At 40.6% G+C, this 25977-nt stretch overlaps 1 protein-coding gene across 4 annotated transcripts in view; it reads left to right on the top strand.

The window, feature by feature from the left end:
- LOC105561994 (serine/threonine-protein kinase MARK2-like) overlaps positions 1–25977 on the top strand; it is a 104139-nt gene that overhangs the window by 18985 nt on the left and 59177 nt on the right. The window contains exons 1-2 of one of the 4 annotated variants that reach the window (XM_012012445.1): positions 15907–16343; positions 22876–24524. The exons of the other annotated variants lie outside the window; for them this stretch is intronic. Coding sequence (XP_011867835.1) covers positions 24123–24524 — 402 coding nt within the window. The 5' untranslated portion in view covers positions 15907–16343; positions 22876–24122. Of the gene's footprint in view, positions 1–15906; positions 16344–22875; positions 24525–25977 lie in introns of those variants that run through there. 4 annotated transcript variants of the gene reach the window in all.

Here is a 25977-nt window from a genome sequence, read left to right as displayed (position 1 = left end):
GCGTCGATGAGTTATCGAACGAATTAATCCCTCGCTTGTAATTAACGGCGCGGTTGTAACTTTCGATTGTGCTGGTTTAACCGCCGCAAACGTTAATGAACAGCCTACGTAAATTATCTGCAATGTGTTGAATGTGTGTAATAGGAGGAATATGATCGCTCTTTTAAATAAAATATAAAGCAGATTAATTCGATATTGAACAAACTTTTCTTTTGTCGAGACGACTCTATAAATGACGATCAACTTTACCATTACAGAAAATATATTAGGGTGTGATAACTACGGTCTCTTTTAATCTTGTGACTTTTATTAAAAATCGCCAGCTTTGATTTTCACTTCCAGGCGTTCCTTAATTTATCTTTCATAGACTAAGCTGAAATGTTGTCGGATCGCACGAGATTACCTCTGTCGTCTCAATATGATCTCATCTTACGGTATATTAAATGCTGATTTGTACTATATTAACTCTGACGATAACTGACTCATGGTGTCCCAGCGGCGTATCGCAACGTATCCGCTCGACCATTGCATCTACGCCGCTCGCTTGACGACAATCGTACGGTATATCGACGATGACTTAAGGTCACCGAGTGGTCACTGGACCTGGAATAGGGCTTGCTCGCTAACAGTAAGCGTAGTTTCGGCGGTCGATGACACTGTATCTGTTCTCAGTCATGTACGGAATAGTGCTCGTCGGTTGAAAGGCGCCACGGTTTCCGTCATGGTTTCGTCACAAAAATCGATCGGATTTACGTCACGGAAATTTAGCCACGTGTCGCGTATCATGTATTGTAGATTGTGGATGGAATCCGCGGTGGATATTCCACAGCGGACGTATATATAAACTCGCATAACGCGTGTAGATTCTCATTGCCACATATATATAAATAGATCATTTATGAATACATTGGTTTATTGATTAATGCGTAAATAGGGGGGAAGGAGTCTCGGAACATCCTCGACCGTAATTTTAATAATAGACTTGCTACCTTAATAACATATACTTTTTATCTCTCGTAACGAATTATTTCGCTTCATTTTAATTTCAATTGCAGATATTAAGCTCGTCTTATTTCAGACATTTTCTACTTTTGTTGAAAGAAGTTTCACTTCAACCTCAATTATAACTGCGTCGTGATTGAAATCTTGTTGAGAATTTAGTTGTGATTGTATGCAGAAAAATGGGATTATAAAAAGTAACTTGAACCGTACGATGCATGTATTACGCCCTACATATTTCCGTTGAAGAACTGATTATGACAGCGGATGGTTGAGACTCTCACTTGAGCGCTTCTATATCTAGATCGCTGCATAGCATATTAATCTCCATTGAATATAAAAAATATCTCGACCCATCTCTAGATGCGCGTGTACATTCTGTATAATTCTAATAATGTTCTCAGCGAGAGTTTAATAAAGAAAATAAGCGATGGAAATTGTTATCTGTAGAAATATATGAGGGATAATTAATTATGCTTTGCTTATAGTTTCATTTGGAAATTTTATTCTGTAATTAATTTGAGCTTTTTAGTATAGATTCTTATCACAGATTATCAACTTCCGCGTCAGGGAGTTGAGTTCTGTGGTAGTATATCGTTTTACTTGAATTATTTCTGAGGAAAATCTGATTTATTCTATTATAACAAATTGCAAGAAAACCACGTAATTATGAAATGATAATATAATAATCTGAAAAGAGCAAATTATGGGCAGTTTCCATTACCATCCGCGATTCGATTCACTTTAATGGCAAAGTTTCACGGTCTGTCATCCGCGCGCGTTACGCCTTATTAATAATATAATATAAATGGCGAAGTCGACGTCGAAGAGTTGCGTGGATATCCGGATTATGAAACGTTGAAAACCTCCTCTTTGACCCTGCACGACGTAACGGTACCAAAGTCGTGCACAATGACGTCGATAAGCTTAATTAACCCGGTTAACACTCGTGCGGAAGATGCAAGAACAGTGGCGAAGCAAGGCCGTCTTTTTATCTCGTACCAGTTCTCTTTACTCGATACTTTGCCAAATCACAGTAGCTGTTTGATCGGACTAGCATTGTTATCTCAGACGTAATAATGAATTTACACGCGACTATCTTCACTGTTTCAGCAGCTCGATTAGTTTTCATTCAATCTAACATTAAATTGTTAGTTGAAACGAATCAATTTTCGGATGAAACTTGCTACAAGCTACAATCAGTCGGTCATTTTTTCGAAATGTTAATTTGAGTTTGATATGGATGCAATTCACTAAAGAGAAGACACATACACTTGTCTTCTATCTCCTATGTTAGATATTAGATCGAGAAGGACATCGTGAAAATGAATGTCGTTAAATCAACATCATTTAGATGTTAATGCAATTTGTGAGATCGGCGAAAATTACTTTCTTCGGGCGCCTCCTTTCGACCAATTCAATGACGACAATTTGTATTGTCGAATAAGTCTGCGCTCGTGCCTTGTTTATAAATGCGATTCACGCTGACTAATAAACTAGGACTAATCCGCTTTTTACGGATACGCTTTCTCTGCACATTTGTCCGGCAATCGCTGATGATGATGATTGTAAATCACGAATGCGTCCGTATTCACATTTATCCAATGTAATTTCGCGATTGAGCTTTGCCGCTAATGACGTCCTCGCCGGAAAGTCAAAAGAACACGTTGCATTTTTTTTTGTGCAACGAGATAAATAGTAAAATGATCGTTTTTTTTTACATTTACGTTATCCGAGAAGTAATTTTTACGAAACACCGTGAAACACGGTTTCTACATTTTTAATTTCTGTTTTGCACGTAAAAAAACGCAGTTAAAAATTTACACGGTAAATTTTCAGCAAGAACACGTATTCTCGTACATGTATGCTTGATGTTTTTCCGAGTTTTTCCGTAAGGTTTTTTTTCTGCGGCATCTCCTAGGACATTATATTTTAAAACGTGCAAATATACAGAATTATTATATAATAAATTCTACTAACAATATACCCGATGCAAATTTTTGTAGGTTTAAAACTTGTATACTTTTTAACCATCTTGTAAACTTTTCTATGATATACGAACTTTGGAATTACAGAATGTATTACAGACTTAATATTTAAGTGAGGATTAACTTTGACTTATATTATATTATAAAAGAAATTCTGTTGCAAAGTAAAATTAATGTAAAAGTATTATATGTGCGAGATTGAAAGGAAAAATGGGGGGAAAAAAGAAAAAGTGATGCATAAGATCATTATGGAAAGTATAAGAAAATAATAGCGTGTATAGTACAAAGAAATCAATAACATTACCTTTCATTTGTGAAATTAGTACAGCTTTTCAAGGCATTTTTTCCTCCGTAATATCACTCAATTGCCGGTTGCCGGCGACTGTATCGTTTATGTGTCGCAAAAACCTCGGCAAAAACGTTACCCATGCACACTCGAATGCAAACGGATTGTTATTTTGTTTGAAAAAACGCGAGGGCGTCTGTTTTCCTTGCTGTCTCGGACGCGGCATTACCGGTCTCGTCACGGGACGCGCGTTCAATCGCGATCAATTAGACGCCAAGCGGAATAGTATGGGCGCTGAGTCGTTCGCAAACTTGTCGTGTATGTGCACAACTGAGTTTAACCCATCGCTGTTCTTTCTTCCTCTCTCCTTCTTTTTCTATCTTGCGTTCTTTTCTCGCAAGCCATATGGCATCGGTGTAAATGGACTTCGTCTCTACGCGCTCACACACTTGCTTCGTAATTGTTCATTGAGCCTAATTCCAATCCAAGATATCGGAGCTAAGATAACGCTTGAGAAGCAACACCATTTGGCAGTCTATTCACTGGCAAAAGGTTGTGAGTTGTCTCGAATATTTCATATGAAAATTAATCAAACAGAAACTACATTCTCGAATTTTCTATGTGAAATTCGTTTTAATTTAATTTTCTCAATTGACTCGCATTCGCATAGTAATGCTTATTTATAATTTTTTTAAATAAAATAATAGGGGTTTATAGATTTATTTAGATTAATTATTCAATCTTTTTTTCCTTTTCTCAACTTCTCTTCGTTTGATCACCACCCCTGCAAATTTCAGAAGTTAGCAAATAAAAGTTGAAGCGTTATATTTATTTTTCTGCCTACGTGTTTTTATTCGCGAAGGTGTCGAAAAGTTTTCGAAATTGGAAAGAAATTCTTTCAACGTCTTCATTTGGACTTAATTCAGCAATGAATCAAAGAACGGGCCCGTTTCTTCGCCCGTTCACCTTGCCCTGATCGCCTTCTCGGACGCTCTCGAAGCGGACATAATGATAATGCAGTCGTTCGTGAGTGGTATCCAGTTTTCGCGCCGGGTGCTTGGATTATGATTGACCCAAATGTAACAACGACCTTGCGGACCACATACCCGCCGAGAGAAATGCGGATAAATATAAGATCGAGCGCAACTTATACTTATGTGTAGTGCAAAGTTGCTACTGTCGATAATAACTGTGCTAATTCGGTCTTAATGCTTTTCTTCGTGTGATCCGTTGGAAAAAACCCGTTTGAGGAAATTTAGCAAAAAATAATGCAACAAAAATTAATACGTGTATTAATACATATGTATAAAGTTTCGAATATTTATACGTATTCTCCACTAAAATATTCATTTTTCAATAAAACATTTATTTTTTTAATAAAACAATTAAAAAATTTTACATTTATTCTCTATCGCATAAATTCTCTGTTGAAAATTGAAAAATATTGTATAAATGGAATACTCATAGAACGCTTTCTGTCAAAATGTTCAAATATGAAGCGCAGTGTCGTATACGTAACGCGAGGCTCATTATTTGTCAAAAATTATGAACGTTTATGGCATCTTTGTAAATGCGAAAACTTGCTTGAAAAGTTCAATTTGGTAGCGGCACGTATACAACCTTGGAAATTGGATTCTCTTTAAAGTTCCAGCCGAGACGCAACAATAAATTTTGAGTTCCCTGTGGACAACAAATAAGCTGTTGGTATTTCTCTCTCACTCCTCCAACAGACGCCGTACTGAACTTTTCGATGGAAACTTCGTTACTATATCTACACGAGCCGTAATTGTAGCTCTCCGTCAAAACATATGATCCCAACTCTCAAGTTTCTTTAAGTCAACGGAATTGCTCTTCGCAATCGATCACGTTATTTTATATTACTATTTACTGTCCAGTTCTTTAAATTGATAAAGTAATTTCTTCTTTACGTTTCTGTTTCCGAAAACTCATAATTGCATATCGAAATTAAAACGAAGCCGGTATCGCGTAGAATATTAAAAATGTATAAAATGTTATTTGTTACGTTATTCATCATCGATACCGAGATTTCGTGCATCGCCGCACAAAATAATCTCACCGAGGGGTAAACCCCTGACCAAAATCGTGTACTCTAATGCCCACTAATGCCCAGTGGGCATTACTTCATCTTATTATCTTGTTTGATCTGTTTTATCTTATTTGGTCTTCTTCTTCCTCGTGTACTAGGCTTAAAGCCTGTTTTATCCAGTTCGTTCTGATACTTTGAGCATTTTGGCTTTACTTCATCTTTGGTAGGCTACTAAACCTTGCCGAAGAAAACCTCCAACCTGAAGGGTGAAATGGAACTCGAATCTTCTCGTTCATTTGTTCACTAAGCAACGCACATTTCTCTGCGCCACGCTCGCCACTTATTTTATCTCATTTTATTTTTATGACGCTCCAACGAGGTCTAATGCCTAGTAATGCCCAGTAATGCCGCAAATCTGTACACCGCAGTGCCTTGAGCGATTTACCCCTCGAATCTCACTGTTATTCTAAAATCGGAATTGAACGCATCTAAAGAATCCGAGTGTATGAATCATGGGCGCGCTAGATGCAGGCTGCGATAATCCTCCCGCATGTTTTTGATCGTTCGGATTTAGTGTACACGGCATTTCGCCAATGCAGCTAATCGTCACTGGCTGGCACATTTAAGAAGGTTCGCTTCGACGTCGAACTGTCACGTCGGCAGCAACAGTGGCGGCGGCGACGGCGATGATGGTGGCGGTGGCGGCTCTTTCGAGCGTGAGGCAGTAATAATAGGATCGATACTCCAGTTTATTCGGACGGTAACGCGAAATCGTCTTCCACGATGCGACACCGGCGGTGTCTCTGTTGTGAGACGCGCAACCCAATCGCGTAGTGTCACAGATGCTCTCCTTGTACGTCGTTAAACAAAACGACGCTTAAAAGGCCGACGCACTCTTCTTTTCAACGTAGAAAATACACCTTCAGCCGTTCCACTTGCATGTCATTGATTTTCAATCGACGAAAGCACCGTCCGATAGGTCGTTCGTAAACTCGCCGTTCTAGTACACGTGCCGGTGAAACAGGCTTAAAAAAACATGCAACTTGTAAGATTAATTTATCTCGAATTCTCGCCCGTACTCGTATTTTTTTTAGCTCCTTAGGAAATGCATGTACGGTGTTCTCAGCTCGCGGTCATCCAAGCGAGAAGGAAAGAGGGAGAAAAGTCAGGCTTAAATGTAATATTTAGTATAAATATTGCACCTAAAGTATAAACGTAATAACGCGTACACTAGATATACGAATCGAACGCGCATGTTAGCGGCCAATCACGACGGTACACCGTCGAAAATCATACAGCGAGGCCTGGCCTTTAAAGTGCAACGACGTCAACGCACGGCGTGCAGTTAATTGCGGTACCGTGGAAGATTTTTCAAGATCGTATCACGTTGCGGCGCAGGAAATTTCTCTGTCACGAGTGCGCGAGACGCGTGCTGAATGGACATGCTAACGCACGTAATTAATAACCGCGTTAGCGATAAATATTCGCCCACGCACAAGCGCATCGCGATATGTGTACTACATGTTATTTCGGGTTAAAGTATTTCGCTAAAAAAAACCTATACATAACAAGAGATTCTGCTTGTAAGTTCCACAATTGCACCTCGAGACGATTCTCATAATTTTCAAATCGAAAAAAGACGCCAAGTATAAGCGCCACCCAATCAAGAATTATATAATTTAATTATTTGGATATATTTTGTTAGAAAAAAAACAGTTTTATCTTCTCTACAAAAGTAATGATATCATCAAATTGCGCCAACTAAAATGGATATGGAAAGTAAATACTTTATTATGTTTTGTTTCAAAATGTTGAATCCAAACAACCGAGCATAAGATTTTACCGGAAGAAATAATAATATTAATAAGACAAATTTTTATTAACGTGTAATATATTTTCTCTTGAGAAACGCGAACTTGTTTTTTTCCGCGATACTTTTACTTGTCTCGAATGGATGTCCAGTTCTTTAAGCATTAGGAATAAAAGGTACGTTTTCTCGAGAGATTCCGGATATCGATCTACTAAAAATATACCATACTAATTGTTATTTCTAATTCACGGTGCAATATCTTTTAAAACTATACCGATCGCGTCGCTCTCGCTACCGATAGAGTTTCGCGATAGCTTCGAGCATTGCGGAAAGATACGCCAGATGGCGATCACAGTCTTTCCGTTCGACTTGGCGTAACACGAGAAGTAAGGAAGACAAAGCCCCGTTCGACATCATTTTATCAGTCGCGTGACACATCAGAAAACCGATACGTTCACCGGCTAAAGTCGATCCTTCATCGCTGCGATCGGTCGATGTTCCTGTCGTGCGAGAAATATTTCGTCACGAACTGGGAAATTTATATCTTGCTTCTTTTACATCTTATTCCTTCTTATACATCTCTTTTATTTATATATTTTCGTATATATTTACATCAACACACATTTTACATTTTTTTTAGAGAATCTGAAAAAATATATTGCGGTGATGATTTAGGAGCAAAATTTCTGCACGATAACAAAGTTGAAAATAAAATCTAATTCGGAATTGGAAATTGAAAAAAATTAACAGAAGCAAAATGATTACAAATTAACTTTCTAATTAATTAAGAATAATAAATGTGAGAATACATTTTATAATAACATGGAGATTTCAAAAACTGTCGCTTGAAATAGCTTTTATTTTTCTTTCAAACAAAGTTATTACACTTGTTAACTGTATATTATAATACTTGCGTCGAGTGACAGAAGTGCTATTGCGTATGGCAAAATACAATTTATGCCTGACTATCGATACAGAGACGTTTGGAAATTTTCGTTTGGAAATTGACATGCGGGAAGGAGCCGTCAAGTATATCGAGCCGCCAATGCTTAGCGTGCGCTTATTCGCATTCGCAAAACCGTGCGGGACAACTACTCGAGGACAGGGACGACCGCCTGCCTCGCGACGGCGACGCCGACGCCATAAATGGCATCCTCGATCGAACCCGAGGATCTATTGTCCTCCACGCACAGTGTCGCACCGGTCGCATTCGAAGAGCGCTAGGAGTCGATTGTTTCGAAGCCAGCCGCGATTTCCACCTACGAGACGTACATACCGTGGTCAACCTTAAGCCTCGTTCAAACGGGACAGTGCTCGGTATTTTCCAAGAATCCGAAATCTCGCGTTACATCAATATAGCTGAAAGTCCTGGATCCTCCTAGAAAAATCAGATATGAACACATTTCTTCTTACTCTTCCCCCCCCCCCCTCCATTCTCTTGGTGATTCACGGTGCTAATTATTATCGATATAATCCTGACGGTTCGTGTCTTTTTAGACGTGTTACTGTATATCTTTTCAGATTCTCTAAAAAAACAAATAAAACGTGTGTTGATGTAAATATGTACGAAAATTTCTAAATAAAAGAGGTATATAAGAAAGAATAAGATGTAAAAGAAGCAATATAAATTGCTCTGCTCGTGACAAAATATTTCTCGCACGTGTTACTGATAAAATAATTGAGCAACTGAACGGTACGGATTTTTTGGGGGGAGCATTGTCTCTGTATGATAACATTACCAATAATTGCACATATCAGTACAATTGTATATTGTATATAATAATGTTCTAAGAGATTTGCATTCTAGAATGGCTATATAAATGCTATCAGATCACGCATCACTAGAAATTGTTCATCAGCGTGTCAGAGATAATGTTTCTCTCTGAACTAGGCTTTATAGTTTAACCACGAAAACATATTGTCGTATATGTCACGTTATCTATAGCTACTCGTACTTGACTGCACCGCGTTGTCGAGGAAAGCTCGATTCCTACCAACCTCGGAGCATCACAAAGATCACTGACTTCCCCTTGACCATACTAAAGGTCACATTAAAACGATTAACCATGAGTTATTTGCAGAATTATTCAACGTATTAAACAGTTTTAAAAAATTAAACCTAAAAAGGTAAACGACAAATTGTTTCTAGAGTTCACATTAAAGAATTAATTCTTAATCGTTTTGTTGCAATTTTATTTATTTAATATTCGATGTATACTTCAATTTTCACACATTTATCGCCATGCTGGTGATTCGTGAACGTTCAAAATATTGGATTTTTTGGCTGGGATTTTCCTTGTACACGATTACAATTTAATGATTGATACGACGTAAATTTTTGCTTGCTAATATTTAAATTAATATTTCTATATGTGAGATTTTATAAATCGACGCTAACAAAATTGGAGAAATGTGTTTGAAATATCATCGTAGCGTTTATCTTTCTTTTCAAGAGGATAAAAGGATAAAAAAAACTTAGTCGGTAGCGGTTTCCAGAAATTTTTACAGAAAAAGAAAAGAAAACATCTCGTCGTTTGCTGCCTTTTTCATTTCTCGCGCGTTAAAAAGACCCTTCAGAAAAGCGTATTTTTACAGCTGCGCTTTTGCCGAGATGCAGTTATGCAATCACGGGCACTATCGGTCTCCTTCATTCTTCCAAGTTTACTGTCATCACGGTGAGATCACGCTAAAAATGATGTCATATAGACAAGTGGAAGATACCGACTCTTGACTAAGGATCAATGATTACGTAAACGATGATTATACTTGGTATTAAGAGTGTAGAGGAAATAAATTTGCACCTTGCAATTTACACATGAAGATTAAATCGTCAATAATCGTGTCCTTACGATTACGGCAAACAACTTGATTATCGTAGATTACAACGGCAAGAAGATCCATTGTTATTGCCATAAATCTGTTTTGAACAAATTCTATCGTCAACACGATGCCGAGGACATTTTCGGTCAATTTACAATTGCACGTTAGACGGATCGATAATTCGATGGCCGCCGATGGAACACGTGTGTGAACGTAATTTTGTTGGCGTCAGTAAAGTCTGTGATCCTACTGAAATTTCAGTGCGATATCCCTCCGGAAAGATGTACATACAAGATAATATGTATTTATGAAACTGCACTATGGCCGGTAGTCAGATCCTTATATTTAAGACCATCTTAAGTTTGTCCTAAGATGCTGTATTTTATTGGCTACGGAGTATTTAAAAATGATCTTAAGATCTTAAATATAAGATGACTATAAGATGATCAAACTTTCGTCAAAACGTCTGTTGTCAATAATATCAGCTATCGTAATTATTTGAGATACATCACTTTTGGAGAGGTTTCTCTTAGAAAAATTATCATCGAAAATATATCACTTGGATATTTCACGATCGTGTCTATCGTGAAAAAAAAAGTTTATTGCTGTGCATAATATACATAGGTGCAGAGATAGAATAAAAGTAGGACAAGAATGTCGAAAAACAATAAGCTACGCAATGCCATACACGCAAAGGGTGAGATGCCAGCAAGACTACTGATATGAGTCACCAGAAAAAAAATAAGCTGAATACATCGGAGAGGGAATGATTTAGGATATGCAGAAGGGGACCAAGACACTGAGGAAGACATAAAAGAAGCATACAGCCAGACAGGTCAAAGGGATCAGAGCAAACGAGACGTATATGCCTGAAAATGTTAAAAAGTTCAAGAAAAGAGATTGGAGAAAAGGTAAAGATCTCGGTATACGCTGAGAAAGATGGGGATTGTAGGAATATCGAGGGAGTATTAGAAGAAAAAGGTTAAAAGCGATTATTGGTACAGAATTCATTAACTGCTACACCTCCAGCCGAGATGGTGTTACTAATCATAGCCTGTCCAGGCCTTATTCGAACGGTAGTGCTGGCAACGATAATGCCAGCGATATTCTGGCTCGTGAATCATTACTTACTCAGACTTGCATAAGTTTTATTAGAAGCCGACGGCTTCGAAAGTTCTACGAAAAAAAAGTCGAGTTAGCCGGCGCGTCTAGACTTGAACCGCAACGTGACTCACATTGTCAGTCGGAAAGATCACTCTGTCTGTACCGTTCATTAGAGAACAAGCCAGACATCGTAAGATTATCAATACGAATCCTATACATATGCTTCGTCCCACAACTCAGGTTTATATCAGGGCTGTATTTTATTTTCGAAATTCTACCGAGATAAATCGCCAATTTGAATACGGTACACTTCAACGAATATTGAAGAAATCTTGAATTGTAGACGAGAGGAAACTTAACCTATTTTATGAGGGAATATTGCGAGGCAAGAAAATAAAAATGGAAAATCCATAGAAGAGAGAGGCTCAACCGAAAACAAAGATTTGTTTGCGTGACATATTTAACCAAATATATTTATCTGTATTTCGCAAAGCGATAAATTATAATTTTCACAAGGATGAAAGGAAGGTTTTTTTTTATTTAAAATGTTCATCTAGTTAAGTCGCGAAATATAATTTATTTTGTGATAATACTATTTGTCCATAAAGTAAATTACTTGAACCTTTACCGGATTAATTTACATCCAGCTGTAAAGACATGAACAAGTTTCTAAAACCATTCAGTTGACGTTATCGACTTAGAGTCCCAATTAAAAAAGAATACTTTTACGAGATTGTCGACAGTAAAAACGCTTATATTTATAACAAACGATTTTTTTTTTATTATGTGTAATAGCTTTTAACGAGTAGAAAACTACATGTGACAGATATTTATAACAGACTCGCTTTGGCCTTTATCAAAAATTAAAAGTGTTTACATCATTGGATGATAATAAAAACATGAATAGCAAACTTTTAAACAAATTTATTACGCGAACGTGAATATTTGCATACCTTCCACCAATTGCTTTTTTTATTAACTCTTTTTATATTTCACTTCATACATAAAACCTATATTCATAATTATTCAGCGCTTTTTTACATACGTAACTTCCGGACACGAGGCACGCTAATTACAAGACTGTTAAGATCTCGACCTTACTTTTAATAACACCGCCTTTCATCTTTGACATTACAAAAACCCCTTGTTACGCAAAGACATTTCTGCAATTTATGTTACAATCGAATCAAAGCGTTTTGCTGTCGCACTTTAAACATACATGATTGTATAATCGGCGACTGGGTTAATTAGGTTAATCGTTCTGCGCTGAAAGAGCAAAATCCAGAACTTCTCACACACGTCGCTATTTTTTTCCTTTCCCCCAACGTTCTGCCGTTATACTTGTTGCACGGTTAGCGAGTAAAGCTGGCCGAGGTTGAATATAGTTTTAATTACTGTTCGCGTAACTATCGAGCATTAACTAGGTTGATTTTCTTCGTGGATATAAAGGGAAGATGTCAAGGATGCTCGCGCAGAGGTTTATCACGATCGATTGATCTATCTTTTCACTCCAGATCTCTTTGACACCAATTAATATGAATAATGAATTTTATAAAAATCTAATGAATATGTAAAATCTTACTAGAAAAAAATCGACAGGAGCGTCAATCGAACAACGAAAATGTAAATTGAAAGTGGCAAAATAGTTAAACTGTCAATGACACGGTTCACTTGGCAATTGATAGCTGGTACGACAGATTGATGATGCAAATGGGTTAATGACCGTGAATCTTGATGCATGTGTTCAGACGGTTTTTTCATAAGATCCTTATTGGCGACTGGCGTTCAGTGTCGCGTTATCGCGCCGGAACGTATATATTTTCTTCTCAAGTAACATCACTTTCTATCCGCGAAAAGATATACTCCGAGAAAGTTCTCGACTACCGAAGGTTACGACCCGAACTTTCCACTTTAAACCCTCTTGGAAGGTTGCCGCGTAGTCCATCGATCACCGATGTTGAGAACGATCATTGATCACTATTCATTTAATTGCGAGATAAATTTTGAGCTGTTGGAATCCTTTTAAATTAACTCAACCACGTACATACATTGAAGAAAGCACATTTTGTATACGATTTATCAAATATTGAGGCTAGTATTTTTTATCCTCATTTAGTTGCATTCAGAAAATGGTACGTTTATGGTACGTGCCCTAATAAAATTTTAACCAAACGGAAGCGTTCCGGCTTGCTGATATATTATTATAGAAATTTCATCATGGTAACGTTACTCCCGGCTCGATATTTTGACCGCTATAAAATAGAAGTAAGGGATACCAGCTGCGGTGAGGTCCCAAGTGGCCAAGAACGGTGCTTGTGAAATAAAACGCGCCCACCCGAGAGTTAAAAATCCACGAGAGATCCTCGTGCACAGCTCGTGCAAAGGCCCGCCTCGCGTTAGATTACATGCATCAATTCCCAAAGTCAATTAATCTAATGGATCCGTCCGCTCTGATCCTCCTACCATCGGGTCCTCTCTGCCTGTCCCGCTATCCAAAGTTCTCCCGCGCCCGCTCTTTCTCTCTCCCGCTCTGAAACTGATGCGTTCGTTGTGCAACGAATGCATCTAAGAGCGGTTGCGCGGTGCGCTTAATTTCTATTCGCCCGACTCGAGCTCGGTGTGTAAATGCACGCGGAATTCGCGCATAAATATGCGAACGCACCTACACAAATATGTAGTCTTGCCCTCGTTTGCGTAAACGCAAAGCGTTCAGCACTTGCCATCGTATAACGATCGTTGCAATTGCATTCTACGAAACGAGACTGATAACGTAAAAATTGCCACCTTGTTCAACTCTGAAATAATAGTTCATGCGTTTATACGCACACATAGTTAGGCATACTATTTAATTATTACAACTGTAATTACACGAGCGTAATTACATAAGAAGTTTCTGCTCCACCCACTTGTGAATTTTGCAAGTGCTGCGGACTGTTTTATTATCATTGTTATTGCGTCTACGTATATTCAACCCGTGGACAGACGCAATTCAACGATTTCAGAAATTGCAATTTAAAATCTGTAAGAAATGGCGTTTCCGAAATGCCGAGTGGAGTGATGAATCGGCGCGTTTAATTAAGTATGGAATGTAATAGCGGGAGAACGCACACAATACGTAAAATCGCGGAGATATCTTTGAGGCTCCCGTTATTCCCTGACGCGTCTTCATCAGATACAGCATTTTTGTTAAGTGTTACAGGAACACACTTGCGACCACGACCGTTATGTTACGCGACATACACAACGCGCGCAGCTTGTAAAAGTACGTCGTACTCTGAGAGATTTCTCGTGCACTTTCTGAATCGCAGACTTTGTAGGCAAAAGACAATTATAACTAGCGAGAAGTGGCGAGTTAGTTCCGGGTTTTCACCAAAGTAGAGCTTGAAATCTTACCTGACCCACTTAATTCCACCAAATTGCACCAATTCCCGATTATATCACGAAAGATAATTGGAGACGTAATCCACTTAGAAATCAGCAAACGACCGAGTAGTACGCCGAGAAAATTTTCCATCGGATAAACCAATTTAAGTAGCGTTTCCGATGGTCAATTTTTTCGATTAGCTTCTCCGATGTAAAGTATGTACGTATCCGATGAAATTTCATCGAAAAACCGATCATATTTTTCATCGGACATATCCGTTTGTTATTATGTAATTGGATTATCCGTTTATATTTAATCGGATATCTTTCTCGGTATAAAGATCGATCATTTTTTCCGAAAGGAATTCTTCGAAAAGAGTGACGTAAATACACGCAGTCCCTTTCATGTACGTTATTTTGTCGTGCGTATAATTGCGTTCCGTAGATGACCGACGGCAAATTGACGGGTTATCGCTCCGCGTAAATGTATCAGAGTCCTTTCATTCTCGATGCATGCAACAATTATCGTTATGACGACAGATAAAAAATGGACGCACGAAAGTGAGTTAAATGAGAGGCAAACATGCACACATATGTTCGCGCTTCTCATACGTGCGTTTGAGACTTGAAACCTGTATAACATCGATGACTTTTATTTTTTAAACCCCCTGAGAGTAGAAATAGTAAATCTTATGGAGATGGGGGGGGGGGAACAATTGGAGCGCTAACGTGTATGTAGAAACATTTGGTACGGTTGTTGAGATTAATGGAAATATTTTTGTGATATCACTTGGTTGTATTCTTGGCGCTATTACGTCTCGCGATGCCATTATCGAGAACAAACAGACTTTATTTTCACGCATCGAGATCCGAGCATGCATCGTGTATCTGTCAGTAAAAACCTCGCCGCTTCTTTTAATCCCCCCCATGTCGCTCTCACGTGGCTGTCTTCCAAAAATTCGTCGTTTCACAACGAAAATAAATGACTGCGTTTACACGGCTCGTAATCCAGTTTAATGGCTGCCCGATTCACAATTTTCTTTTTATAATATCAATCATTTAAATACGAGCCTATTTTACTGCTCGAAACATTTCAATCAATTTCTCTTAATATCTGCATCTACTAGAAATTTTATCAAGTACCAAAAGCCAGCGGTACACGATACTATTTTTCCCGCTGGATTGCTTACGAGAACAAACGAGGACGCGGAGTTTCAGATCAGGTGACTTAAGGCTAAATCCTGATTGGCTCTTGCGAGCAACTCATTGTCAGTCGAAAAAATAGTGTCGTGTGCCGTTGGCTTAAGGTTCATATTGAAATGACCATTACGATGAAAGGAAGAAACTTTAAATGGAGACTCATAAGCCACCGTGTAAACGTGGCCAGTGATAGGGATGCGGCATATATTCGCACGGTTGTTTGTCGTCTTCTCGCTTCTAGGAAAAGATTACGCGAAGTCGTCTCCTAATCGGATTACGTTGATTGAAATTACTGATTTCGCACCAGTCTCAATTTTCATGCGTAAACAATTGGCGATCTTACTGACGCCCGATCGAGGAGGCTGCTGGCCGCACGTGTGTGAGTGCACACGCACGGCACGCAGGCATGTGGTGCAAAGCGAGAGACGGGCGGACGGGCGGGAGCAGCGCGTATCACGCTCGCTGGCAAGATCCAACAACGAAGAGAGCCCGCGCGTATCCCCCGCTCGACGCTCGACGCTCGACGCGCTCAGTTAGCACGAGACTCGCGATCGAGCAGCACGTTGTGCCCGATTGCCGGTACGTGTACGTGGTGCCACGACGATCGGGGTCTCTTCCTCTCTCGCGCCTCGATAGACCGCGCGCGATCGGCGCGATACGTCGCGAGGGGAGACAGTTGCGCGAAATTGGAGCTCTATTCTCCGTGGTTGTGTGCTCGCGTACCGGGTACGTCGCCGTCGTTGTCCAACTGGCAAACCCTAGCCGCGTACATCTCGCCCAGCGACGCACACGTGTGTCAATCGAGCGAAATGTCAAGGATGCGACAACTACGTTGTGGCTCGCCTCGCGCGTACTTTCCTCTCCGACGATTAATTTCCGCGTGCCTCATCTTCTCTAGTTGGTCCGGCCACACGGCGTGACGAGGGCGGGAGCCCCGTCGTGCGTCTTTCCTTTTTCGCGCGAAAAGTGAAAGGACGTTTCGCAGTCGTCGCGATACGAAATCGGCGGATCTTATCTTCCAGTGGTGGTGCACTGTGAACGATTCTACGCATCCGACTACGCTACTCGCTCCGATAAATACGGTTGTTTGTTGCTCGTATGTGTACAGTATGCCGTAATCCGTGGTATATCTTGTTTTCGATAGCCGACGCGGCGAACGATGTTGATCTCTCTGGAAATTTACACGCGTGACGCGCGTATCCCGGGGTGACGTCGTTGGTCGCCGAGGGATAACACGTGCCCGCCGGCGTATTATTCCGTTGATATTAATACCACCGATGTAAACATTGGTCCAACAATTGGCAAGCTCCGCTCTTAGACAGGCCGGAGCGGCTCATCATCGGCGCTCGGCAATCGCGTGCTATAAAAGTGCATTAAAGAGACTCGATACTTGGAGTCTTACACTTGGCTGACAATGAGTAACGCCGCGTTCGTCAAACGTGACTATTCATTCAACGAGCATCCACTTCCTTCTTTAGCCGAGAAAGGGGAAAAGGAAAAAGAATAGAGATTTTATGCACAAGTACCATGGGTGAAACCGGATTCCAGACGATCTTACGATGAACGTGTTATATAAATATGTATACTAACGATTTGCTCGGCTGCTTATCAAATATGCAAATGAGTGAGAGATACGGTAGACCCGTGAAAAATCAATATTTTTCAAAAACGCCAATTTCAAACAACAGTTTTGCTTCGGTGAATAATCCAAGAAAAAGAGTTGGGACAAGATCGGCTCCATTTTATTCGCATTCGATTTTGGTCACAAAGTAGGTACCAAACGAAAGGTCTCGTCAAGCTAATGTAACTGTTCGTTTCTTGTATTTCTATGACGTACTCTCCTATTTGGAAATACCCCTAGGGCTTCTCGCGCACGTCTGCCGAAGACAATCGACTGGCCCTCTGCGATAGTATCGATCCGCTCTCGCGCGGATGCGGGTGTTCGATTGCCAAAAAAAAAAGCAATGTCCTCTCTCGCGACCGGTTTGCCGATTTACATTTCTAGCTGGCACTCTGACTTGCAGTTTTACCAATTTAAGCAGAATGTCGTAAGAGCGCAGCAACGCCGATTCCTCGAGGCGCGTGACACGCATAGACGATGCGTTGTGCGACGACGCGATGTTTTTTAATTTGCTCCTCGAGGGTGCAACAGGTACATTCGAGGAACGTTATCGCGACGTTGCTGCACGTACTAGGTGGGTGACTAAAGAGATCTATCGATCGATCTATCCGGCGATCGGGACGCTTTTATGTGCGCCGCCGCTTAGCTTCATTAACTCGCTAAGTCGCCTATCAACGCAGCCTATTTCTCTGCAAACGGCTAATGTCTTATTATAGCTGATACCCTCGCGATAATTATGGCATGAAATTACATTGTTATTCCGTGGCAATTTCTTTTTAAATCCGTGATTGCGATTACTGCTCGCATCTCGAGATTAAAACTACCACTTGTAGAATTTTTCGTTTAATATTTCAAAGTTGGAACACTTAAATTGTACGCCATGTGCGCGGCGAGATTTTCTCTTCAAATTCACCCTGAAAATCATGTAATCGTGGGACAACGTGGCATTTTGAACAACTGTACGAGAGTTTTTTTAAATTTTACTATACATTCTACTAGTAAAATGTAGGGTTTCAAAACATTTTCATACAATTTTTGAATTACGTGATTTTGAGGATAAATTTTAAGAAAAAATTGTCTCGGTGTATATACGCGTTATAGTAATGTATCTCACACACAACGGAGTATCGTTCATGCCGTTTCTCTGGAATTCTAAAGGTTTACACAATTTGTGCCACTGTACTTTTCCGGCTTCTCCGCGTCTACATCCGAGAATAGCGTTAACTCGTTTACGTTAATAACATTAGGAAGTCATGGCACTGCGATTCTCCGATGACCGCATAAAACGCAATCTTGTGATCACTCCGATCTCGAATGACTCACGGCCGGTTTTTTTTTTTTTCGAGAAGTGCGTGCTGCGAATACCGTTTATCGTTCGAGACTTCGTTTGAAGATGACGTTAAAATATACGCGACCAGAGTTTGGAGCCAATAAAAATATATGAATCGGTAATAATTGTGTTCAATTGTTGAAGCTTGTTATTAATTTGTCTAAAAAGTACATAAAATTATTGAAGCATGAAAAATGGATAAAAGACGGACGATAATTTCTTCTAGAGTGGTAGATTAGGCTCGTATGGCTGCCAACTTTTCGTAGTACAGATGGACATAATAACGCACGCTTGATCAACATATCAAATTTTATCAAATTTTTTTTCGTCTGCATATACGCGGTCCAATCTCGATTTATCGATTTCAATGTAACTTGTATTTCGCATTGATGTTTGACGCGGTCTACACGAGTGCACAAGACTATTATACAGTGGGTGGTGACGGTGTGATGTTTCGCGGTCGACTCAACACGCCCATTGCGTCAACACGCAATTCTATCAGCTGCTAGCGGTAGTGAATGCGAGCCGTTGCAACTCTTGAAAGAACAGATGCCTCTAATAACAGTAATGGCACGCCTAGTCTATTTCTTTATCTCGTGTGTCTATTTTATCTATTTTTCTACGTCTTACATTTGCCTCGCTAGAAATATTCGCCGAGTTTGCGAGAACATGTATTTTTTTTGCAAGAAATTATATATAAATCGCTATCTCCATCTCAGTGCGCGATATCAAGAAGTAGTGAAAAAAGTCTTGGTATTTGTCTTCTCGTCGTTATTCGGTCACCCACACTGTCAAAGCACATCCGCTTGCTCGATGGATCGCAAATGCGAGTTCTTCCGCGCTTTGCACGAAAGAGAAAAAGAATATCGCGGAATTCGCCTTTGCCTCGCCCTGCCAAGCCGCGTAGGCAGCGAAAGAGAGTGCATCGTACAACGGAGATATGCACTACCGAGCTCAAGGAGACCCGCTCACACGCACGTGCATACGCACACACATACGTCGATGCCGTCCTTTGCGACGTCGCGTGGAACATCCGCGAGGACGCGTTGTAATTTCTTCTCGCGCCAGCGAGAAACCACCTTCCTTCCTTGAGCGTCGTCGTGTCGAGCACATACAAATGAAGGGAATTTCTGATACGCTATACGTTTTCGAAAAACCCCCAGCTCCGTTTGTTTTCACGATTTAAGCCTATAAGGAGAGTCAGCAATAAAATATGTTATTCCCACGGGTTTAGTTAAATTCATATTTGTAGAATTATATCACAGGAGAGTAAAGTAGAGTGACAAAATGGCAACGTCGTTAACTTATCGGTAACTGCTTAGCAACTCGCGGCTATGGAACGAATCGCGTGTTGCATTCGCCATTTCTGATTCGAACGTCTAGAGAACCCGTCCCTCGTCCGTGTTTACGTGAAAATTATTGGTTTTGCCGTGTCTTTCCATCATGATGGATGATTCATGCTGCGCGCTTAGGAATGTCGACCTCTTACGACTACACCCGAAGGAGAAGCCCGCCGTTCGTTATTCATCACACGACCGGATATCCGTTGTAATTCTCTCCTATCCGCGCTATCGACGGATGGAGTGTTCTGTTATCTAAAACACGCGTGAAATTTTCTATAATTTAAAGACCTAACCTTTAATAATTTGTTGCGACCATATATTTTTCATTGGACATACGTCCACAGAATGATAGCTTTAAAGAACTTTCCAACGTATATTCCATTTTGACCTTGTGAGCTTTTACATCAAGTATCATTTTGCGCTTGATTACAGTCGATCGCAGGTGATTAATTGAATTGAATTGGATTTAAAGAGATGCGCTCCTCTTTTCTTTTTGAGATAATGGCCATTGAAGACCCGAATGAACTAACGTTATTGAAGAGCTTCGTGTAATTTTCTCTCTCTCTCTTTCTCCTTCGCAAAGTGGCTTTCTGCTGATCACGCGAGGTTACATAATTTTCGATTAGATGCCTCGATGCCTGATAGAAGAACGACCGTGGCGAACGAGATCGATGATCGCCAGAACGTTTTAACGATATTGCGAACAGAGCGAATCCATGAATATTAGTCTCCGTGATTTTCTCTCGCAATTTCTCGGGCGAGCGCTCGTCAGCAGATTCAGTTCGCTTCGGCACAGCTTAACGTAACAACGATATTGCCGCGCTAGTGCATTAAATCATTTCGATAACCGTAATATCTACGTCGTTCATTCTGTATCTAGCCAGTGCGTTACGAATGGAGAGCGAGTGCGTAACCTTCGGACATTCACGGGCGTGCCGGAAATAATAATGAGATCACGTTGCGTCTACTGCATTACTTGCATTCTCACTTTGAATCAGAATTCATTTACAATGTTTTATTTAGCCTCGGTTTTTCATTTTCTGCTTATCCGTTAACCAGAGGTTTTAGTCGACTCTCGTTCTCTTCTTGGATAATAATATAGAAAAGGTTGAGAGTCGACTAATCTCTGGTTAACCACAGAATGCAAAACTGGGCCTTGAGATGTTACGCGAAGGATTGTTCCACCATTAAGACATGTCGCGGGGCATCTATTGAAAGAGCTAAATTAATTTTCGGCAAATGTAAAATCCTGGATATCTTTTATCTTCCCCTCGGGAAAATGTACTCTGTTTCCTAATAATCAACTCGAGGATCCTTATTCACTTCATATTTTTCACGCGATTACTCGTAACGACGTGCGATAAAATTTAATGATCCAAATTATGTGAATTCCATTAATTCTATAATACTTTTCACGTTCGTAAGCAAGATGGTTTTCACCGAGACTAAATTCGCTTTAAAACTCTAATTAGGGCGTATGCTGAAAGTAGGTTTTCGATTCAGTCTGTATGTTTAGAGAGTTTCCCTTCGCATGTCTCGTAGAAATATAACGCGCGTTATCACGCCCGCAGACGGAGTAAAGTGCATTAATTATTCCGATTATAGAAATACCGTATGCTCCGACTCTAACGGATTCGCTAACCGCGTTCATTGCATTACGTTAATCCCGCGGCAATAACATCGATTCCTATCTCAAACGACATTATTTTCAGCACGTTTCGTAAGAATTGTCATTTCGAATAAACATTAATATTTTTCACACAGTGCTTCACAGTAAACTTTAAGGAACTTGCTTGAAAATGAATTTATAGACAAGTATAGAGATATTTTACTACACTAATAAAGATCTAACGACGGGTTTGTGTATTAATGTAATATACTCGCGATTGGATTTCCATGCGAGACAAACTAACAATTCACGGCTTGAAAAGACGACCTCGTTCGAATAGATTTGGATACACACGTGGCCTCAGTAGTGCGAGTCGCGCTTTTCCCGGAAGATTCATCGGGTGCAGTGACCCCCGGTTAATTGCATCCGCACCGTAGTGTATCTCATCCATTCTGTACGCGGGGAATTTTTAAGCCTCGGCGTTAGGGAATGGGATCGATAAACGTGACGAGCTAGGTGCGTTTACCATTCGCTAGATAGTGCGCGTATCTTCCAATTTTGTCCGAGCAACGGAATGCGTCTGAATAGTGAACAGCTGTTGGAATGCCCGTAACATCAATTCAGTTTGGCATATTCAAATCCGAGTTAAAATCTATTTTCGTTGAAATATCTAAAATCATAGAAATGTCTTATTTTTAGATGATCAGTCCTAGTCTCAGAAAGAAATTCTCTCTCTCTCTCTCACTCTCGTAATATAGATTTCTTTCCGCAATTTCTTCCTCAGCATCGTAGCATCAATCATCACAAGAGACATGTTTCGATCATTTAATTTCTACCAATCGACTTTTGGTACGAAGAAAATTTGGATTTCGTTCGCAGAAGCTTCCTAATTGCTCCTGAATTAAATCGCACGTGACGTTCGCTGCAGTAAACCGTTTAAATGTTTGCGGATCGCGATAAAGAAATTCACGTCATCCACCTGCCGGGGACGTCAACCTCGGCGGTAACACCTGCGAGCAACACACCGTTCGCGAAGAACCCATCGTCGGACCGAATTCGCGCAAACAAGTGGCGTGACGTTCGTCGAAGCAGCACCAATGGAAAGGCACCGCGCGCAAATCTAATTAATTACTGCCGCTCCGCGTCGCGATTGAAGGAGGAAACCGCGTAACGTTTCGTCGTAGTCGTGATTGTTACCGCATTATCGTCAATCGAAATAGTCTCTCCTGTCGCTCGTTTGCGTTACGACATTCGAGGCAAGATCGATTTGCTCAAAGTGTCACGAATGTCGAATCGCAATCGCCGAGGTAACGCGGAACTCGGAATTTCGTTAAACTCCTTGACTCATTCCATAGATAGCACAGTGTGAAGGTCGAGAGAAGTGACGGTTGAAATTGGACAAAAATACGACGAAGCTCGCGAGGTAGGCGAGAGGAGTTGTTGGGCGATCGCTGCTGAATTATAAACTGATTTTGAAAGTGTTGATATAACGCGCGCTACCTCTGCAATCCGCAAGGTCGCAATTTAACGAGCTGCAACTTTGCTCTGCCACGCCACGGTTAAATTGTCGGAAAGTTTGGTTCAACGCGCAACTCCGGGTGATTTGCCACGGCAAATGAGTTGAACGAACCGTTGGGAGCTGCGCACCAAGAATTATAAGGACGCATCGACGAAGAATCGTATATTGTAAAGAAAAGTGACTGGTGAATTTCTTGAAAAATCGCCGGAAGAAGAAGACGGAGATGGACAAATAAATTTTAATTGATTGTTCAGTGACTCGTTAGACGCGAATTATATCGCTTTCTCCTTTCGGATGCGCGGATTTTGTGCGCTTCATAGAAGCGATTCGAGCGCATAAAATTACCGGACGGTCTGCAGCTGCGCTCGATATTCTGTCGCTTAGAGAACAAGAGGTACCGATCTCGTAGTAAGTGTTACGGGGGAAGCAGAGAGGAGTCGTGAAAGGAACGAAAGATCGAACCAACTTTCTCTCGCCGTGGTAACAAAGATACTTAAAACTTGGCGATCGAAACGCGTTCTGATTCACAATACGATTTTAGCTTTCCGAGAAGGCGTCTTGAAGCCGTATTACGCGCAGCGGTAAGCCGAAGAGTAACGGAACGGTTACGACGAGAGCAAAACAGAGTCGTAAGCCGAAAGATATTACGGCGAATGTTACATCATTAGGAGTGAAATTACAAGAGTAAAAGGAGTATTGGAGAGGGGGAAAAAATTGCCTTCTTGAGCGAAAGCAAAGGATATAAATTTCCAAAAAATTGTGTAAGGAACTTAACAGAGCTATGTATTAGCGTACAACCTCTTTCGCAGACTAATACATTCTCGGTTCAACGTACGTAGAGAAGAGAAATTTCTTCTCGCGGAAGAAGATCGTGTTCTTTATCGTCAAGTCGCATCTCGGAATTCCGGTGCGCAATATCGAACGGTGAAGCCTGTTCGCGGCAGGGCGTTCCATTTCACGACAGAAGGGAACGCGCTCTGGTCGATCAGAGACCGGTGGAAGCGGTGGAAGAGGCCGTTCGTCGTCATCGTTCAGCGGCCGTACGGCAAGAAATCCGGCAGGATTGCTCCGCACGTGGACACGATGTACGTGACGGAAACGGGTGGCCACAAGGTGGCACCCGTGCCCACGTCGACGCGAGTCAAAAAAGTGGTGGATTACAACAAGACGATGAATCAGCATCACCATCATCATCGTCACCACGAGGGAGGCGACGGTGGCGAACGTGGAGGAGGCGGCGGCGGCGGGACGCACATCGCCGCGACGGTGAAAAACACGGTGCGCCGATTGTTGCGGCGCACCAAGAGCCATCGAGACGCACCTTCGACCAACGCCTCGACGATGACTTCCACCGTCGCCAACGGCCATCCCATCGTGCCGCTGACTTCGCGCGTATCCAAGAACGACTACGTCCACCCTACCCACGTACCACCCCCTTCGAACGCCAATTTTAAACGCTACTCCAGGGCGCGCGTAAGGCTCCAGGTAAGAACAGTATTGAGAACTATCAACCTTTCTCTGTTGCGTTTTTCCAACAGACCTACTAGACCGCTAGCTTTAAGCTGAAAAGTTAGGCAAGAGTTCCGCCATGTCTCGTTAAGTAGCATGTGTGCGTCGATGTGTCACTTATAGAAATCTGTCGTTTTTCCCTCAATTCGCGCTTCGACACTTTTTCAAGTGACGATAATTCCCTGTCGTTATAATTGCGCCGAGTTGTAGCGACACGAAGACGCAGCTCCTAGAACTGCACAGTAATCACAGGAATTTAGTAAAAAGTTTATTTGATACGATCATAACAGTTAACAAACTGATCGATATAGATATATATTGTCTTTTACCGTACCTTTTTGCGAAATGCGTGCAATCCGCTAGAACCAGTTTGCCATCTGCGGATAATAGCGACTAAAAGAAAAAACAAATCTCTGTGCTTGTACGAAGAAGTCGGATAAAAGTGGCGATGATATCGGTCGTTTATTTGCGGCAGGTGCGCGGAATTCGCCGCACGGAGAATGAAATACGCAGGGTCTATGTCAAGTTTAATCGACCATTGAGTCTGGTAATTAAGAGTAGAGAATGATCGATAATACTTGCTTGAGAAAGCGCTGGGCTTCTCGTTTTTCGCAAAGACTACATCATAGATACTTCATTGTTACGAGCAACTTTACGAGATGATACTACTAATGGAGATTTTGTTCCATATAGTTACACTCTATCAATTTTCTTATCTCAACGAATTTCCTCTGATTATTCCTATTATTTATGGTTACGTTGCAAAAAATTACTTTTCATATCGCGCGAATAAAAAAACGTGACGAAATAAATGAATTCATTTCGTGGAAACCGTTATTAAACGTATAATATACGATACATGTCAATCACGAGAGCGAGATCATAAAGTTCTCTCGGAAACTTGCTCGATTCTAGGAAGCGAATAATTTCGTGGGTTTATAGTATACCATACAAGACCTGGCCGTTAACTTGTGGATTTATTTCTTACAAAACGGTGCATATTCTACGCACAATTTTAATTCGATAGAGTTGAACATTATTAGTTAATTACATTGATTTACATAAATGAGAAAAACAATCATGTACACACGCAGATTACATTTTGCAAGATTTTAAATTTAAACGAAATATGAAGTTGAATTTATAAAATATTCAGTCAATACATGAATCTCGAAAGTGAATATAGATTCAAGTAATGGGAAATAAGACTTGTTGCTCTTCTCTTTTTTTGTCAATTATTATTTTGTACTTTTCTATATACCTTGCCGTTTGTGTACACTTTTTCTGACAGTTATCTCGGTCGATATTTAAAGTCTTAATTACGTTATCTCGTATAACTTATCCTTTCCTCGAATATGTATTCGTTCAGAGGAAAGTCAGAGTTTCTCCGAAGTCGTTTTGTGAAACATTTCCTGTAAGAGTAAAGTAA

The sequence above is a fragment of the Vollenhovia emeryi genome, unplaced genomic scaffold (genome assembly GCF_000949405.1).
Source record: "Vollenhovia emeryi isolate VEMERY1.0 unplaced genomic scaffold, V.emery_V1.0 DF939197.1, whole genome shotgun sequence".
NCBI classification, from domain to species: domain Eukaryota; kingdom Metazoa; phylum Arthropoda; class Insecta; order Hymenoptera; family Formicidae; genus Vollenhovia; species Vollenhovia emeryi.
The sequence above is the reverse complement of the archived record's forward strand: the minus strand, read 5'-3'. Positions and strand labels throughout refer to the sequence as shown.